The 19,983-nt window shown below is 50.4% G+C and overlaps 1 protein-coding gene across 6 annotated transcripts in view; it reads right to left on the reverse strand.

The window, feature by feature from the left end:
• WWC1 (WW and C2 domain containing 1) overlaps positions 1–19,983 on the reverse strand; it is a 157,641-nt gene that overhangs the window by 41,388 nt on the left and 96,270 nt on the right. For all 6 annotated transcript variants that reach the window (XM_046666671.1, XM_046666672.1, XM_046666675.1 and 3 more), the window contains 6 exons: positions 16,391–16,520; positions 14,812–14,958; positions 13,273–13,346; positions 9,457–9,699; positions 2,149–2,238; positions 906–1,441 (listed from right to left, as the gene is read on the reverse strand). In XM_046666671.1, coding sequence (XP_046522627.1) covers positions 906–1,441; positions 2,149–2,238; positions 9,457–9,699; positions 13,273–13,346; positions 14,812–14,958; positions 16,391–16,520 — 1,220 coding nt within the window. The remainder of the gene's footprint in view (positions 1–905; positions 1,442–2,148; positions 2,239–9,456; positions 9,700–13,272; positions 13,347–14,811; positions 14,959–16,390; positions 16,521–19,983) is intronic.

A 19,983-nucleotide genomic window follows, 5' to 3' on the forward strand; every position in this document is an offset into this window, starting at 1 on the left:
TAACGTATCCCAATAAATATTAACTATTATAATTTAGTATGTGGTTGCTGCTAAAGAATTTTTCTCTTAATAAATCTTAGCTGTCATCATCAGCATCATCTTCTATTTTGAAGATTCCAACTTGAAGCCCAAACCACACCAGAATGTTCTTTCTGACCCCATGTGGAATGGGAGCCAGATCATATTCCCTGGCCTCAAACAGTCAGATGGGTCCCCAATGCAATTAGGAAAAAATCCAAACGCCTTCCTGCAGCCCCCTAGGCCCACATGCCCCGGACTCAGCCTGACTCTCCGGCCTTGTTGGGGACCCCCTACCTCTGGCTCTTGCTTTTCCCAAGGCTGGCTCCTTCTCACTGTTCAAGCCTCCATTCAAATGTCACTTTCCTTCACAACCTAGTCTGAACCGCAACCCCCCCCCCCCAACCTGAAAGGCTCCATCACATGCCCTGTCTTATTTTTTCCTAGTGCTTTGATTGCTCTGGTTGTACAGTTATGTCTGCGCCTTCATTTACAGGCACGCTTCATCAGAATAGGGATCCTGTCTGTCCCCAGCACTGTATCCTTGTGACTAATCCTATGCCTAGCACATGGCATATCTGTTGGATGAATGAATCCATGTACATCCATTAGCACAGGACCTGGCATTTAGTTTCAGTAGGTACATAATAAATATCTGTTGAATGAATGAATCCCCCATGGGAAAACTCTTAGCCCAGGACCTGGAACACTGTAAATACATAAAATATCTACTGAATGAATAAATATATCAATATACCACGTAAAGCCCTGGCACACAGGAAGCAGTCAGCAGACACTGACCATAATTATCAATGGGGCCTGCACTCAGGCCTGAGCACAGCCCACCCTCCTCCCTCCATCCCACGCCCGGATGGGATGCTATCTACCTTGGCCCGGCTGCTTGCCCTCGGTTCCGGGTTCCTCCAGCCGGCACCTCTCCCGGGTGCTGCTGCCAAGGCTCAGTCCACAAAGAGTGGCACTCAGCTCCGGGTCTTCAAACTCCAGGGCACTCAGGAAGGCATCTCCAGCCAGGAGGGGGTCAGCGATGAGAGGGGAGCAGGGCGGGGATGGGGAGGAGAGGGAGGAGCGGGGGGACAGGGAAGTCATGGACTTTGGGGTGCCAGACAGGGAGCGCAGGGCCTGCAGGCGGCTGCCCCCTTCTGCCTTCTGGGTCTTGGCCACCTCGTCCTCATGGATGGTGGTGATGCAGCCCGAGGGCCGGAAGCCCGTGGCCCCCTCCAGGAGCAGGAACTCCACCTTGCTCTGTAGCTCCGAGTCCAGCTGCTCGAAGGGGTCATAGTAGAGGTCAGTGAAGCTGGCTGAGGTGGAGGAGTCCAGGCTGGAGGCAGCCAAGGAGCCCCGGCTGGATGTGAGGGATCCAGGGCTGCTGCCCGAGGACAGGGATTGCATGCTGCTCGAGAGGCTGGAGGTAGGGAGAGAATGGAGGGTGAGGACTCAGAGATGGTGGGGCACCTGAACTTCCTTCCTGGCTCTGAAAAGCACCCTGGGCACTGAAAATATATTGTCTCATAGGACCCTCCTGATAGTCTCCAGGGAAGATCAAGCACCCCCATTTCACTAAAGAGGACACCCCGAGAAGGCCACACAATCAGAAGGTGGCAGAGCTGGGATTCAAACCTAAGTCAGCTGCTTTAAAAGCTCACATTTTCTTCTATAGCTCTGTTTCCCAAACCCCCATTGGCTGCATTCCATTTTCATGATATTTTTCCCTATTCGAATCCAGCCCAAAATAATACTTCATATGTTTCTTCAAATCAACTCACTTTTTATACTTTAATATAAGTCTATTATATAGTAGGCCCTAAGGCCTACTGTCTCTGTTTTGTGGAAGTGGGTTGGCAGGTATGAGAGACCCGAATAAGACACACGAGCACCTTCTGCTTGGTGTTGTCAGAAGGACTGAGGAGGCTGTGGTCTGGAGACGGGAAGGACCCTGCCCCCGGCCACGTGGGGCCCAGCCTAAGTCTGCTAAACTAACCAGCCACCTGCTGTGCTTCTAAGTGTGCACACTCAAGCCACAGAGGACATGTGGAGGGCAGGGCCTGGGCCGGGCCCCCACGGGGTGCCTGCATCTGGCCGCCCAAGGAAGGCACTCGCCACCCCACTCACCTTTTCAGCTGTGAGTGCAGGGCTGCGAGCTGCCGGGTGGCTTCCTCCAGTTCTCTCACCAGCTGGTTCCTCTTACTGTTGAACTTTAACCTGAAGGGAGAGGAGGCATGAGGAGGGAGCCCCGAGGGATCCAGACTCTGTCTCCCGAAAGAGGAATCACAGGCATGTACTCGTGAAGATGTACAGACACACACGCACACACAAGAAGTTTCTGGAAGCATTTTACTACGATGTTTGGGGAGCTATGGCCTCCACATATAATCGTATAATAATTGCTATATTCATTACCCATGATATACCAGGCGCTGTGCTAGGAAACTTAGGACACTGCCTTCATTCATGTGTACAACAGCCCTACCCAGGAAGCATGGTTTTTACCACTTCACATATGAGGAAATTGAGGGTCTTAGAGTTAAATAATTTACTTAAAGCTAGAGAATTAGTGGCAGAATTAAGATTCCACCCAACCATCCCTCCTTCCTTCTCCCTTTCCTTCCTACTTTCCTTCCTTCCTCCCATCCATCCATCCACTAATATTTACTGAGTTCCCACCTCACACCAGACCCCGTAGTTGGCACTGGGGAGAAAGCTGTGAGCAAAAGACAACTTGTTTCTGCTCTCATGGAGCTTACATTCTACTGCGGAGGGTGGGGAAGGACAGATACTAAGAAACTACTCAAATATCTACTATCTAATTAACACACAGGACAAGGTCCATGAAGAAGAAGTACAGAATCGCAGAAAAGAATGTAAGAGACCCCATTTAGACTGGCAGGTGAACCTCTTTAAGCAAATGACCTGTGGCTGAGCCTGCTGGTGCTCACCTGGATCTGTGCCCTCCTCCGCTCCCGGGGCCCACAGCTGGACCCCCATCCCAGCCTCCCTTGCAGCTGGGTGGGGCACATGACCAGGTTCTGGCCAAAAGGAGGTGAGAGAAGTGATGGTCATCAGGCTGAAGTGGCTAAGAGAAGTGGGTATGTCTTCTCCATCATCCCTTGGAGGACACTTATGGCCTAAAAGGGGAGGTGCCACAAGATGGGAAGAGCCTGGGGTCCCTGAATGACCAACCACACAGAAGCCTGCCTATCAGCCAGGAATACCCACCAGATGCTTTGTGGGCAAGAAATAAACTTCTGTTGTGTTAAGCCACACAGCTTCCCCTGACTAGTAGAGAAATTTAAGTTGACGTGAAGGATGAACAGGAGTTGGCCAGGAAAAGTGCAGGGGAAAGGAGATTCCAAACAGGGAATTTCAACAGAAACCCCTGTCATTTTAAGGCCACCATGGCTGCTGTGAGGAACATGGGCAGGGGCCAACCCGGTGGCGCAGCGGTTAAGTTCCCACATTCTGCTTCTCAGTGGCCTGGGGTTTGCTGGTTCGGATCCTGGGTGTGGACATGGTACCGCTTGGCAAAAGCCATGCTGTGGTAGGCATCCCACGTATAAAGTAGAGGAAGATGGGCATGGATGTTAGCTCAGGGCCAGTCTTCCTCAGCCAAAAGAGGAGGATCGGCAGGAGTAAGCTCAGGGCTAATCTTCCTCCAAAGAAAAAAAAAGAAAAGAAAAAGAAAATGGGTAGGAGGCCGTGGACTGAAGGCAGGGAGAAGAGTTCGGGGGGCTGTGATGGTGTAACTGAGATGGCATCACTCGGGTGATGCTGAAGGAGACAGAGGAAAGTGTACAGGCTAGATGAGGGGCGAGGCCAAGGGAGAAAATGAGGAAGACCCGGAGGTTACTGCCTTGAGCAGCTGAACGGATCTGGAGACGGCTTCTGTTGAGACAAGAAGGTGGTATGCGGAGCAACCCAGGGGAAAAGCAGAGATTCCTTCCGGGTGCGTGGCTATGAACGCCGAGCAGGTGGCTGTGTAAGGGTGGGGGATCACCACCACATGCATCACTGTGAAAGAGACTGCCATCTGTTATGGCCTGAATTGTGCCCCCGCAAAACTCAAGGTGAAGTCCCAACCCTCAGTAGCTCAGAATGAAACTGCATTTGGAGATAGGGCCTTTAAAGAAGTAATTAAGATAAAATGAGGTCATATGGGTGGGCCCTAATCCAATGTGACTGTGTCCTTATAAGACAAGGAGATTAAGACACAGACACACACAGAGGGAAGACCATGCGAAGGAACAGGGAGAAGACAGCCATCCACAAGCCAAGGAGAGAGGACTCAGAAGAAACCACCTGCCCACCCCTTGATCTTGGGCTTCCAGGACTGTGAGGAAATAGATTTCTGTTAAGTCACCCAGTTTTTGTTACTTTGGTTTGGCAGCCATAACAAATGCACCATCTTAGGGTAAAATATGGAAGGAAAACAAGGGAGGGCCCAGGACGAAGCTGAGTATATACAGCATTCCAAGGCTGAATGGACTGGCAACTCCCAGCAAAGGAGCTGGAGAGACTGGGACCAGAGCCTGGAGAAGACCTAGGTAGGTGTGACGGAGTGTCATGGGACCTGGGAGCAAAGGTCTGCCCCCAGGTACGTCTGACACTAAAGCCCAATTCAGTTACTACGTCCCTGGAGGCAAAACCCTTGTATTCCAAAGAAACAGCTGGGTTCTCTCAGCCCCCAGACTCTCCTGAAATCCCCCATGGAGGGCAGCTGGGTGGGCTCCAGGGAGTTTGCTGGCCCCTGGAGTGGGCCACTCCAAGGTCCCCAGATCTGACAGGGAAGGGGCCCCATCAAGACTGATGACTCGGGAGGCTCTCATGTATCCACTAGGTTAGTGGTTCTCGGTGTGTGGCCCACAGACCTCCCGTGTCAGAAAGGAAGGAGTGCTTATTACACACGCGTTCCTGGGTCCTACTTTGATCTACTGAATCAGAGAGTCTGCGGACAAGGCCCAGAACCTACCTGTTCATTAAGTATGCTAGGTGACTTTTAGGCACACTAAGGTTTATGAGCTGCTGCACTGACTGCGGATTGCGGCAGAGGCTGTGACTCGATCTCCTGGCACCCAGCGCGGTGCCCACCACACCGAGAGGCTCAATAAGTGACCGCTGGGGGAGGCAAAGTTTGTTCTGCTGAAAGACCTGAACGTTAAATCTCCCGTGGACAGAGGTGCCCCCGTCAGCCTCTTATCCCCTTATGCTGCCCTGTTGGAGGGGGACTGACTGACCCGTTGCTCCCAGAGCACAGCCAACCCAGCCTGGTGCCTGAGAGAAAGAGTTCCTTTCTGTGGAATAACCTAAGCATGCCACCCTTCCGCCAACATGCGCAGGCCTCCACCACAGGCCCTGCGGTGAAGACCAGAGCTGGTTCCAGACACTGAAAAGCGGTGAGGGATGGGCGGGCCTGTTACTGGGCAACTGGACTTGTGAAATTACAGAAAAGACAACCAGAGCAGCGGGCAGAGCGGCCTCAGCGTGGTTCTTGGCCAGTTGAATCCCTGGCACTGTGCTTCCGGAGTCCTGCCTGGAGCCTGTGGAGCAGGCAACGGGCCGGCAGATGGAGCCCGTAATGAACAAAATCTTTGACTCTCAACGGAATGACAGGACTGACTGTGGAATCTCTTGACCCTCCAAAAGAGCAAAGGCCTGAAGGGTGTGAGGTCTGGGGTCAAGGAGCAGCTGGGGCTCACCATTTCTACCTTCATTTTCCTCTTCTCTGGGAGAAAACCATAGAGGTGTGGTCTGGAGTAAGTACAGGTCCCCAGTGGAGTCCCAACAGGATGCTGAGGGGACTGAGAATAGGGCGGCCTTGACTTCCGGAGCACACAGGTGTAAACGCCGGCGGCAACATGCAGGTGCCGAGGCCTCCTCCCAGAGGCGCTGGGCTTAGCAGGCCACATGGCATTAGTGTGCGAGGCCTGGCACATGCTGGAGGGCCAAGAACACACCAAGCGTGGAAGCAGGCGGAGGATCCAGAAGGTGGGGTTGGAACCCCCACAGGCTGTAGCTCAGCACCTGGGATGTTGGTTAAAAATGCAAGAGCCTGGGCTGCATCTCAGGCCTGGGGAATGGGTCCCTGCGGGGAGCCAGGCAGTCCACGCTTTAAGAGCCACCCTGCGTGACTGCACAGTAGCTCGTGGAAGGGGTGGGGCGGGCCCATGGGAAGGGAAGGGGAAGCAGGAGGTAGGACGAGGGGTGTCGGGATGTCTGTGATGCTGACTGATTCGTGACTGGGATTTGGCAGGCCTTGCGGTCTGCCTTTCGTGGATGCCTCTATTCCTGTCCTTCTCAAAGGCACCTCGAATGGAGAGGCTGTTGTGTGGAGGTGAGAAGCATAACCTCCCATTTTGTAAGAGAGATAAGAAAGAGAGAGGAGAAGGAGAAACAGAAAGAGACCGAGAGAGAGGACAAGAGAGTCAGAGGGGTGAACACAAACAGGGGGCCGGAAGCAAACAGCTGTGGACACCAAGATGTTGAGCCGGATTCCTCCTCTCTCTCCTGCAGGGGGCTCACAGCCATCAGCACTGTCCCTGTCCTTCTTGAGGCGCTCTCCTCCTCTGCCCACAGGCCCCCTGGCTTCCCTCTGCATGTCCCCCAGAGGACCCTTTCCCTCGGGACCTGAGCCACCTGCTCAGCAGCTGCTGCAGAGGGGAGATTCTGCCTTCCCTGGACTGGCCATGTGGACGCACTCTTCCAGGCCAGCAAGCAGAGCTTTGAAAGATGGGGCTGAGGCAATAATCAAAGACCTTCTAAGTGGGCAGCAGCCTAAAGCAAGAATGGGCTTCAGAGCCAGCAGGCCTCGGGTCTAATCCCAGCTCTGCCGCCCGGTGATGTGGAGTGTGCCTCAGTTTCCTCATCTAGAAAATGGAGAGTAACCTCAGGGCTGCTGGGAGGTTTCAATGAGATGATATAGGTTACAGGGTCTGGTACATAATGGTACCTTTTGCATGTAATGTAGGGGTCTCTAACAGAACATCCAATCCTAGCTTCAAGACACCAAAATTATTATAGCAGGGAAGAGCCTCAATTCACAATCTGGTCCAACCGCCTGCCTTCAGACTACATAGGTATTCAATGTAATTATCCTGTTTTTTCCCTATTAGGCAACTGAAGTCCATACTGATCAATGACTTGCTCAAGGTCAGTGGTGGGAAAGGTATCTCTTCTAACCTAACATGAATCTATCCTCTTCAGCTGCTGGCTGTGAGCATGATGACCAGCTAAAGCCTTCCCAGTGGCAGCAGTAGGGCCTGGGAACAAGTGAGGAACCCAGAGGACTGGTATAGACCAAGAGATGCATGCAGGGGCCTGACAGGCCAGCTACCCATTTATTCTTTCAACTAACACTAAATGCACAAGAGCATGTATACACAGGCTTTGTCCCCAAAGTGCACAGCCCCAGGGAAAGCAGGACAGAGAGTCTTGGTGCTAAAAGGAGATTTCTAGCAGGTATTTGGAACGGCCACCAACCAACAATTATTGACGCCCCCTCCTTCTCCTCCTCTTCCCACCTGCCTGGTGGTGGGTCAGTGCTAACCAGCCATCCCTCTCAGGGGAAGATGACGAGGAGGAAAGCAACAGGTCCCTGGTAGCCATTCTGATAAATGGGTGGGTGGGGAGAGATTCCCCACTGTTAACCAGTTAATGGACTCTGATGTGCTTACAAGAGGCCAGGCAGAGGCTGGTCACCTTGATCCATCTGGCACCCTGCCATGTGTAAATGCGCTTACTCAGTTGCTAAGATGGGATTGCAAGCTGGGTGCCTTAGAACTCAGAAGGCTCCCTGAAGGTAACTTAGGACCCATCATGGGGTGACACAGAGCACATCCAGGCACCTATACATTCCCTGCTATAAAGGACTCCTGGCCTGCTTCCACTGGGGCACAGGAAAGTTGCCCTGCTTTACAAATGGGGCTTCTGCCTCTCATTTCACTGGAAAGAGGAATTCCTTTGCTCATCTGTGCCCCTAAAACCCAAACACATACATACACACGTTTGAAAGTCACTGTCTTCAATTCTAACCTCCTTAAGGGTAGGGAACTTGCTCAATAAAGTTTTCGGCCAAAAAAAGTGAAAATAACTAGACTAGATTTTTATTTATTTATTTTTTGAGGAAGATTAGCTCTGACCTAATATTCGCTGCCACTCCTCCTCTTTTTGCTGAGGAAGATTGGCCCTGAGCCAACATCCGTGCCCATCATCCTCTATTTTATATGTGGGATGCCTACCACAGTGTGGCTTGATGAGCAGGGTACAGGTCCTCGCCGGGATCCGAACCAGTGAACCCCAAGCTGCCAAAGCGGAGCATGCCAACTTAACCAGTGTGCCACCGAGCCAGCCCCTAGACTAGATTTTAAGGGCATCAAGGCAAGGATCATGACTGATTAATTTCTGAATCCTCCAAATTGCCTTGCACAGAGGATATGTGCAACAAAATGTTTCTTGAACGAATGAATAAATGATGGGCTGATGGATGGAATGAAAGAATGAGTGAACGGGGACTGCAGGACCCACTTTGAACACGAGGTTGCTCTGTGCAATGTGGGTGTGGAGGTTGGTGGGACACCGAAGGAAACAGTCTGCTATAAGGTCTAAACCAGAAAATGTAAACCAGCAACTTTCAGGTTAAATCAACCCACAGATGAAGCTGATTTAGTCCTCACAGTATTACAAAAACTTTCTGAGTTAGTTGCTAATATTTAAAAATTCAAACAACTCTTTTCTTGAAATATGAGGACCTCTGGCAGCCTGGGGCCTGCACTCTCACTTGCTGGATGGAGGCAGGAGACGGCACCCACTTTAGACAAGTGGTATCCGTGCACTCCAGTTTGCCACGGTCCATCACCAGGTAGGCCTCTAGCATTTATACCACCTGCTCGGCCCATATGCCCATCTCAGTTTGCAACCTTCATCTAAACCAGTTTTTTCAAACTGCAAATTGCAACTCCTTAGCATGTGGCAAAATCAATTTAGTGGGTCACGACCAGCATGAAAAGAAATGCAATATAAGAGAAAAAATATCAGAGGGCCATCACACTTAGAAAGAGTGCACACTATTTTGTGAAACTTCTGTATAATGGGAGTCACTGTCACAAAGTTGGAAAACTGCTCTAAATTACAGCGAGTTAGGTGCCTCACCTTAGTCAGAAGATAATGTCTGAAAACCTGCACCTCAGCAGACTTTTTGGCAATGCAATTCCCAGGGTAAAGTAGTGAGTTGGATGGTGAATCATGTCCCCTGATTTGTTACTTTGGAAAGTTCCCAGATCTCTAAACCTAGGCGGAGGGGGGGGTGGGTTGGGGGGCAGTGTCTCAGGGTAGAGCCCAGGTATCCCAGGTCGTCCCCCTTGCCCCTTCTCCTGCTGGGGGCTGGAGGATAGACCGGCAGTGAGGGAAGGGTCCCCAGCCCAGCCCTACCTCTCTGTAAGTGCCTTGCTCTGGGTGTCCCGGGCTGCCTGCAGGTCCTTCTCCAGCCGCTTCCGGGCCATCTCCAACTGCTCCACTTCCCCCTGGGTCCACTTTCGGGGGCTGATGAAGCGCATCTCCTTCAACAGCTCCTCCTTCTCATTGATGAGGATCAGCCGGTCCCTCTCCGAGTCTAGCACTCCAGGCCAGGCCTCACTGTCAAGCTTGGCCAGCTGGATCTTCAGGTTGGCGATCCTGCAGGCCGAGAAGGTGAGCATGACTGGGGTGTCCACTGTCATTGAAGAAGCAGGCTAACAGACTGCACTTCGAAGGTCATGAGTCACAAGGAGCCATGACATCCTCAGAGCAACCTTCGTTTTGATCAGCATGTCATCTCAAGGAACATAAATTTATCGAACAAACACATGTGGTGCCTACCAGGTGTCCACAAGGAATAGGATCTGTAGGGATGGATGGGGTGGAGGCATAACAAGGCAACATACTTGCCCTGAGGGATACTAAGCCTGATGGCTTGGAAGAGAGGTGGATTTATCACCAGGCAATAGCCTCTCACCACTGGCTGTGCGACCTTGGGCAAGTCGCTCCATGTCTCTGAGCAGAATAATAACAGCTCCTTCCTCATGGGGTTGTGGTTGAAGGTTTTATGACATAATCCATAAACTCTCAAAGCACAGTATCTGGTACAGAGTAAACATGCAATAAATGTTTTTGCTGCCATAGTTGTCATTACCTGGTTTGACCACTTATTAGCTATTAGTTATTATATAACATTGGGCAAACTCGCAGAGCTTGTGGATAAGAAAGCAATCCTCCATCCTTCAGAATTGTTGTGAAAATGAGCAATAATATATTCAGAGTAGCTGGCACATAAGAGATGCTCAACCAATGGCAGTTGCGGACCCATTACAACAACAGCAAATACTACAAGTGTTAAGCATGTGTTCCCGGTCCAGGGAGTGGTGGAGGCATCGTGTGATTTGGAGTCAGAGGTCTTGAGCCGGAGTCTTGGTTCTGGTCTTCTCGATAGAAGGCACCATTTCTTAAGAAATCATTTGGGTATCATGATTTTCTAGCACAATGTCTGGTACACTGCAGGCACTTGCTAATGTTAAAGGAAGGAGCTGGGAGCCCTATCCTTAACTTCTTTGACTCAGTATCCTCATCTGTAAGGTCAGGACAATATGGCATCTGCAAGGTGGGTTATGAGGACCAAATGAAAACATATCCTTAAGAGTTCTTCATACATTGCAAAGTGCTGTATAGATATTAGGTATGATTATCTTTGGGCCAAAATAAGACTCACTGTATAATCAAGATTATTACTATAAATATCTAAAAGCAGTCATGAGGTGATCCTTTAGGATTTAGCCTCTGCACAGTCTTTCAGCCATCACACCCCAGCTGCACCCCATCCCTAACAGGTGGATAAGACCTGGTGGTGAACCCTGCTGGACAGGTATCCAGAGAGGATATGGCTCACCTAAGATTGAAAGTCATAAACACGGCCAGTACTTATTGAGAGCCAGGCCTCTGGACTCTCAGCTCAATCTTATCTGCAAACAATGTGGCCAAACTCTTATTTGAGTAAAACGCTACTGGAGACAAGATCTCCGTGCTGTGTAGTGAAAATTCCATACGGAGAAACACATCTAGGTTTGCTCATCCCCTAGCCAGATGTCTCAGCAGGGATTCTCAGAGCTAATTAATTTAAATTCCAAATTCACATTGCAGCAATCCATCAAGACTGGCTTTGCGATAACTTCACGGCTGCTGTTTTCCAGCTGCTCTGAGGATAGGGTGGTATGGCCAGGTCTGGCAGGGGCTCCACTGCACGTGTGACATTGAAGGGGTGACTGATCCTTTCTTGGATGTGCTTTCCCTATGCAGTGCTTCTTAAACTTTGGGCCATACATCCTTTGGAGAATCTGATGAAAACTACTACTCACTCCCAGAAATGCACATGTGACAAAACTTGGCATCCAATGACCAGACCCTGCGCTATAGCCACCTGCCCTCCTTCCTTCAAGTCCTGCAGCCTCTGCTTTCCTTTTCAGCAGGCTGCTAAACTACCTTTGGGTGAAGGGGGAGGCACGAACCTGGATAAAGGCAAATGAGTGAGGAAGCTCTGTGATCAGAAGTTTAATGGCTCAACCCAAGATGGAAGATTTCCATCCTTTAGTCTCTCCAGAACTGATCATGTAAGATAGGCATTACTACAGGCTGGACTAGAACCAAGGTTCAGAGTAGTCCCCTTCAAAGGGGACAAGAAGCGGCTATCCAAATGCAGAAGTCCTGCTGTTTCACTGGACCTCTAGGGGGAGCTGAAATGGTGCACAGGACGTGTTTTTACTTCACCTGATGGGTATCCAATTTCTCCTTTTGTTAACGATATTCCAAGTTTTCTTTGGGAAATCACTCCCCCCATACTTTCAAGTCACTTGGTTCCCACAAAGCCGACCTCAATCCCCTTTCTCAGAGTTGGGCACATGACACATGCCTGGATCTTCTGAGAATTCTAATTCCTTCCACCCTGCAACAATGATTGATTCACAGAAAAGCCAGTGAGTCTCAAACCCAAAACTTGGTAAAACTGTTGGGAAAGGTAGGTCTTCTTTCTGCTGGGGCTGCTAACTCGGTAGGATGTAAGCCTAGAACTGCTGGGCGTCATTTTTCCACTTTGACAGGAAAGTCTGTCCACACAAAGACAAACAGTGTGGAGAAAAGGAGAGAGAGTGAGTCTATGAAGCATCATTTGAATCCCTGGATCCAGCTGTACCTAAAGCTAGATACTCCAGGACTTTCGAGTTCAATAAGCCAACGAATTCCCTTTTTTTCTTCTTCTAGTTTCTATAGGATTTCTTTCATTGCTGCAAAGGGTTCTGCTCCTTACACAGAGCTGGCAGAGGGGCAGAGCTGGGCAGTGCTGCAGTCTACCTGGCCTGACTTAGAATGTCCACGGGCCAGGCCATGTAGCCTAAGGAGGAATGCATGTAATACGCCTGGCTTCATTCACCATCATACCCTGTAAGTTCTTTCTTTGTAAGGCTGGTTCAGCGTATAGAAAGATCATAGACTAGGAGCCAGATCATCCAGGGTTCAAATTCTAACTCTACCACCTCAGAAAGCCATGAAACATTTTAGATCTTACCCTTCTCTTCTCTTCCATGTAGATAATATGATATAAGCTATGTTACAGGTTGTGGTTAAAATTAAACGGGAGATGAGATGCCCATACAAATGTTTTAGTACAATGTCTGGCCAGTAACAGATGCTATAAGAATGTCAGCTTTGATTATTATTTTTATTTGTGGCAGTGGAACCCAACTTGCTTAGGATTCAGTGAAGCCACAGAACATCTAAAGTCACTGGGGTCTATACTGCTGAAAAGCACAGCTTGCTCCCAATTGGGAGGAGACACTGAAATGGGTAATATTCATAGTTTTTCATCCTGTTGCTAAAACCCCAGTTGTGCTCCTTCAAATCAAACTACTTAGAGGATCAGTGGAAAAGCTTGATTATAGAAACTGAGGCCGGCAAGTGGAAAGATAACTTTAACTAGGCTTTGAGGTTAAACAGATCTGGGTTCAAAGCCTCATTCTACTCTTTATCTTGCTCTGTGTCCCTGGGCCAGTTATTTCCTCTCTAAGTTTCAGAGAAGATTAAAATAAGAAGATTATAATCCTTATCTTCCTAATCTTTGTGAAGATTAAAAATGATGAGGTGTATAAAAAGCCAGGCACAGACACTCTACAATAGTAATTATTATTGTTAGCACCATCCCAGCCCCAACCCCCAGCTTCTAATTACCTTCTCTTAGCTTCTTCGTATCGAAGGCGCAATCTGACCTTCTCTGCCAACTGATTGTTGCTGCTAGTGCCGCACTGGGAGAAAGAGCAAAGTCGGGAATTACACAGCTATTGTGGCTGGCCCTGGGTAGGGTTTTAAGAGCTCACGAGAGACCTGACAGCTTGCGTGGGATGTAGCTAATCATAGCCCCCAATTACTGAGCTGGCTGTGTGGATTGTCAGGAAACTAGTTAGGCAAAACACTTTCCTTCCTTCAGGCCATGGGAAGAGCCCCAAACCTGGACATCTATCACTTCTAGAAGAGAAGCCAAGGGCCCAGAAAATCATCTCACAGCCTCAAATAACTTAGAGCCCATTCAAGCCACAGAAACATGGAGGAGGGTTGGTCAAGAAGAAACAGGGACAGCCAATACACCAGAAGGCCATTCTGTGGGTGCTTGGGAGGGGGTCAACCAAAAATTTAGGGAGGCTGCAGTCAGGAGTGAAACACTGAGTGAGCAAGGAGAAGGCCCTAGAACTTGGAAGCACACAGTTCCTTCACAAACACTTCGGCCCACAGGTGGCTTGTAGCTGGACACACGGGTGGTGTGGGGAAGGAGAGGGCAGCCCCGTTTGCCGTGGCAGTCTGTCAAGAGAGGCCAGAAGCTACAGGGCTCAGCCAATCAGCTGTGGATATAGCTTCTCTTCACAAGTGGGAACACAGCTACAGAAATCCGACAGGAATAGCATTTAGCCAGAGCGGCTGTGGCAGGTTTGTTCAATGTCACCTGCTCTAGGAGAACAAAAGCTCTCCAAAAGTTAGAGTGCTGTGGTCAATCCTGCTCTGACGCTTTCACGAGCCACGTCTGGACAGCACCCGCACCGCTCATTGCTGAGCTTTTGAACTGGAGTCAAGCAGCTGGCTGAAAGTTGCATGCATTGTTTTGGGATGAACAGAGGGAAACTATCTTCTGCTTTCCAGCTGGTGAAAGGAAAACAGAATGGACTATAAAATAGTATGAAAGAAACCTGAGAAAGATACTAGGTCCTTCAAAAATGCTTTCTGCAGGGGCTGGCCCCATGGCCGAGCGGTTAAGTTCGCGCGCTCCGCTGCAGGCGGCCCAGTGTTTCGTTGGTTCGAATCCTGGGCACGGACATGGCACTGCTCATCAGACCATGCTGAGGCGGCGTCCCACATGCCACAACTAGAAGGACCCACAACGAAGAATATACAACTATGTACCGGGGGGCTTTGGGGAGAAAAAGGAAAAAATAAAATCTTTAAAAAAAAAAATTAATTAAAAAAAAAATGCTTTCTGCACCACATCTAGAGATGCCAGCACGTGGCCAGGCAACAGGCAGAACATGGAGTCCCTGTTGGCTTTTCTTCCACACCATCATCTCCTGTCGTCCTGGGGCCAGGAGATGTGCTAGAGAACGGAGCTCCAGAAGGCTGAGTCAGCAGCCAGCCCCAGAGAGAGCCAGCGGCCAGCTCCTCAGATGAGTAAGGAGAAGGTGGCCGCCCATGACAGCAGCCCAGGAGCACACCCTGCCTACTCACACCTCCCGAGATGTCCGTCTGGGAGCTCACGTCCAGGTACTGTTTCGACAGCGGGAAACTCGAACTCTCCAAGGAGCTGCTGCTAGACCACAGGTCAGAGTGGGACCCCCTGTCGGTGCGGAAGCCATCCTTCAGCATGGCAAGGCTCTGAAGGGGGGAGGGCAGGGTTAGTGACACACCTTCCTGGGAGGGAGCTCTGGATCTGTCACACTCCACGTGCCTTTCCCTCCACCTTCTGTAGTTTAGGGGGAACCCCTGCTCACCCCAGACATCCTACTTCTCTTGTAAAGAGCTAGCAGTGAGTAGGTACTTACCTGGTGCCAGGCACTGAGCTGGGCCCTCTGCATGAGAGAGATCAGTGTGAACTCCGGCTCTGGAGCCACACTGCCTGAGCTGGAGCCCCTGCTCTGCTACTTCCTAGATGTGTGATCGAAGCTAGTTCATTAACCTCTCTGTGCCTCATTTCCTCTCCTGCAAAATGCGAATAATTGTAGGTCCTATCTCACGGTCTATCATGTTGATTAAATGAGATGAGCAGGGTAAAGTTTGAGTACAGCCAGTACTCAATAACTGTCAGCTTTACCATGATCTTATTTAATCCTGACAACCATCCTATGAGGAATGACCTACAATTATCTCCATTTTATCCAGGGGGGAGAGACCTGTTACATGAGAAGCTGGCAACTGACAGAGCCAGGATTTGGTTCTGGTCTATCCGACTTGAGTCCTGGCCCTGTTAATAGCCAATCAAGTCAGGAACATGCCTCACTGTCTACTAGTGCCTCGTCTGAATGTTTTCACTGGGCTGCTGTCCTGCAAAGGAGCTTCGAAATGACTGTTTGTCACAGAACGTAAAGCTTCCTTCACCAAGTCATTTACAGCATCTCTGAGCCTCAGATCCTAATCTGCCAATGGGAACAACGAGACAATATCTTGGAGGTCAGGGTAGTTGTGAGGAGAGGTGGGACGTACAGGGGTTAAGAGAATGGGCCTCTGAGTCGGGCATTCATGGGTTTGAATCCTGGCTCTACCACTTACTCTCTGAGTTGTAGTCTTTCTCTGTATAATGGGGATAAACTAGGGCTGATGTAGGGGATAAGGGAGGCATGGTGCATGTAAAGCACTTGGCACAACCGCCTGGCACATTAAATCGTATCTGTTATCATTTGCTCGGTTCCCAGCACAGAGTCAGAACACGCAGTGAAATGCTAATGCTTATAAATATACTAAGCTTCGATGTCAAGGTTGGCCATGTCGAAACCACCTCCCTCCATTTAGTTCTTTGAAAAGTCAGCCAGGTGGCTAGAGGTAGTGGTAAGGACAGGGCCTCTGCACCAGAGCAGATGGCTCCTGTTCCTTCCAACTCTACTATTTATACTCACTGTGTGACCTTAGGCAAGTCACTTAACGCTTCTGAGCCTCCATTTCCTCCTCTATAAAATGAGACTGAAAGCCCAAGAAAACTAGTGATGAGAACTCGGTGACCCGTGCAGCATGTGGAAATAGCCCGCATGGGTCCTGGCACAGAAAGGAGCTCAAGAAATCCAGATGGGGCTCGTGTCACTGGGAACTCTCATACCTTAATGAGATCTTGCTTCTCCTTTTCTCCACAGGTGATGGCCTTTTTGATGGCTTTTGTTTCTCTCAAGACAGCCTGAGCTTCATCCAGTTTGTAGCTGCCCTGAGCATCAGACATTTTCTTATCGATTCTAGGAGACAGTCATTGGAAAAGGTCAGACAAAGACAGGGCGAGGGACGAGGTTTCCACAGAGGAAAAAGCACAGAGCATGGTGCTTCAAGTCCCACAAGTCTCCTCTCTGTCCTGCACACCCTCCCTGCCCAGTCCTGCCTGCGCGATAAGGCACAGAAGGTCCCTGTTAAACTGCCAATGTCCCATAGAGTGGGGTGGCAGAAGCAACCACTCTTTTTTTTTTTTAAAGATTGGCACCTGGGCTAACAACTGTTGCCAATTTCCCTTTTTTTTTCCCCACCAAAGATTGGCACCGGGCTAACAACTGTTGCCAATCTTTTTTTTTTTTTCTGCTTTTATCTCCCCAAACCCCGCCGTACACAGTTGTATATCTTAGTTGCACGTCCTTCTAGTTGTGGGATATGGGACGCTGCCTCAACGTGGCCTGACGAGCAGTGCCATGTCCGCGCCCAGGACCCGAACCCTGGGCCACCGCAGCGGAGTGCGCAAACTTAACCACTCGACCACGGAGCCGGCCCCTGAAGCAACCACTCTTGAAGTGAAGGGTCCTCTAAGTGTCAACTCTTACAGGAAGCTTTCCCTGATTACCTCCCTGGGTCCCCAAGGCTGGGCCAGGTGGCCCCATAACACATTGTGCATAGCTGTGACGCTGCACTCACTAGTTGTGATATAACTAATAGTTTACGTGGCAGTATCCTTGACTTGTCTCTGACAGGTTTGGGGACAGGGGCAGGGTTGAAGATATTTGAGTAGTTTTAGTATCAAGCATAGAACAGTCCTTTAACCTGGGGGGGGGGTCTCTCAACCTCAGCTCTCTCGACATTTGGGGCCGAATCATTCTTTGTTGTGGGGGGCTGTCCTGGGTATTGTAGGACGTTTAGTAGCATCTTGACCCTGAGATGTGACAATCAAAAAACATCTCCATACTTTCACTAATGTCCCTTGGGGGAGAGGAGCAGTCACCCCCTGCCCAGGGTTGAGAACCACTGCCTTTAATAAACACTTGTTGAGTTACGGACACGATGAAGGAAAGTTAGTATGAAAAACTCCCAGCCTGACTGCTCAGTAGTGTGACTTGGGCACAGCCCTCAACCACAAGGAGCCTTAGTTTCCTCCTCTAAAAAAGCCTGGATAATGTCATCTGCCCGGCCCACGTTCACGGAGCTGTTACGAATGTCAAATGGGATAAAGGATGGAAAATCAGGTGTTAAGTAGGAAGTACGGTACCAATGTAAGGGATTAAAATACTTCTAGCCCAGAGAGTTTATCGGCTTACCCAGGTCCTACATACAGGTTTAGTGTGATGGGGGGGGAGATGGCGGGGGTCCCAACCCCCTGGGGAGGAGGGCTGTGGTGTGGACAACACTCAGAGGGCAGAGATGAATTTGAACTGCTTCGCGCTGTGGCCAAAGGCTAGGCCTGCGATTTCAGTCCCTGGTGGAGAAGAGGAAGTTCTACGGTCCAAGGGAACACCGCAAACCCATTATTTCAGGACGAGAAACTGCTCACAGGCATTCCTCTCGGTTTTCCTGCGAGAAGCCAAACCGTCCTGGGCTAAAAATAACCTGAGTGGGGAATCACTGACGGAGCAGGTTTTCATCCTGGTCTCATCGTCTGCGCCTCTGAGCAGGCGGGAGGGAGGGAACGCGGTCTCGGTGCGGCCCTCCCCCTTCTTTTCCGTTATTTCAGCCCTTGTGGAGAGAAAACAAAGCCCCATTTGTGTCTCCCCACTAAAAATAGCCTGTCTATTCCTTTCGAGGATGTGGGCCTGGGCAAGCCTGCCAGGTCAGCGAAGACTGGTCTCAGATTGAGTTTGAAAATTAGTCTAAAGGGAGCCTTCCCCAGCAGAGGCCTGCCGAAGATGCTCCGTGGAAACGGGGATCCCCCGGAGCGAGTATCCAAACTGGAGGCGGCCCTGCCCCGAATGGGGGGGTACAGGGGACACGCTCTTTGCCCGACCATGTCTGGGGGCTGGGGATTCTGGGGGGGCGGTGCCCAGCCATCCTCTGCCAGCAGGGTGAGGATGGCTTTGAATCTTCAGCAGGATGAGACAGAAGCGGTTTGTCTGCTGGGCCTCGGGGTCCTCAGACAGCCTCTACCTGATTTCTCTCAGGGGCCTTAGCAACCCAGGCTCTGGAATTTGGCTCCAGACAGTAGCCCTAAGAGGGAACAATCTTGGGATTGGCGAGGGGCAGGTGGGGGGGGGGGGGGGACAAACGGTCACCATTATGTACTCGGTGAATGAATCCTTTTTATTTAAGGGAAAGAAAAGTTGTGTGGTTGTGGGGAGGAGAGGGTGTGGGGGCATGAATGTGTTTTAGGATTTCCAAATTATGTAGCTGTCCTTTCTCCCAGCGCCTCAGAGAGTCACACCCCTGGGAGCGAGAGGACAGCCACAGGGAAGCAGGGCAAAGGCTGTGACAGCAGCCAACTCCTCTTGGTCTTGTCCAGACAACTCTCACCTGGGCAGGGCAGCTCTGGGGACATGCAGAAAGATGCTGCATGGCCCTCCTCCCACGGGGATATGCCAACCCTCAACTCTTTCCCACTTACAAGGGCTCAAGGTAGCTGACAGGCCCAAATTCCAAGCAAATGGATGAGCTTCACCTCCCCCCATGTTCTGCAAAAAGAGGAGGCTTGGAAGGAGAAGCGACTGGATCATCTTCCCAACGGCCTCTGAAAAGGATCCCAAGGGAGATGGAAAGGGACTTTGTTTTCTGGGTACGGAGAAGGGGTTATCCAGGATGCCGTCAGGAAGGGTGGTATTAGGACATGAGCATCAAAACCCAGTAGTCCTAGGTTCCAGTCCCGCGTCTGATGCTTACTAGCTGGATGGCCTTGGGTATATTTTCAACCTCGCCTGTGCCCTCATCTATAAAGTGGGGCAGAACAAAAACTTCTCTTAAGGGAGGAAAGACAATGAAGTGAGGTGACTGATGCACAGTGTTTACCCAGCACAGCCTCTAGCCCGGGGTGGACCTTCAGTTCATCTGAGTTCCTTCCCAAGTCCAAGCATGCAACTAGCTAGAGGTCACCACCCCTACCTTACCCTCACTGGGCTCTCCCCACGTGCCAGGCACTGCCATGTACTTGATGTGGATTTTCCAACTCAGTCTTTACAATAACTTATTTTTCAGATAAAGAAACCAGTTCAAGTGGGCTAAGTCACTTTTCCAAGGTCCCAGGCAACCGAGAGTTGAACCCAGGCCATCTGCCTCTTGTGGCTACATTCCTAACCCTCTCTGTCAAGGTGCGTTAAAGCAGATGCCTTCCTCCACACTGAACAGGAGCTGGCTCCAGGTAAGGAGTGTGGGCAGTTAGAGCTGCGATGGAGTCTTATCCGGGCCTGATATCAAACATCAGGCGGGCGGAGGGAGGGGGAGAAAAACAAGGCTTGTCTTTGGGGTTTCAGCGCCAGCTTACCAAATGACAAGAATTTCCAACGCTGCTACAGGGTGACA

This window comes from Equus quagga, chromosome 7 (genome assembly GCF_021613505.1).
Source record: "Equus quagga isolate Etosha38 chromosome 7, UCLA_HA_Equagga_1.0, whole genome shotgun sequence".
Lineage (NCBI taxonomy): Eukaryota > Metazoa > Chordata > Mammalia > Perissodactyla > Equidae > Equus > Equus quagga.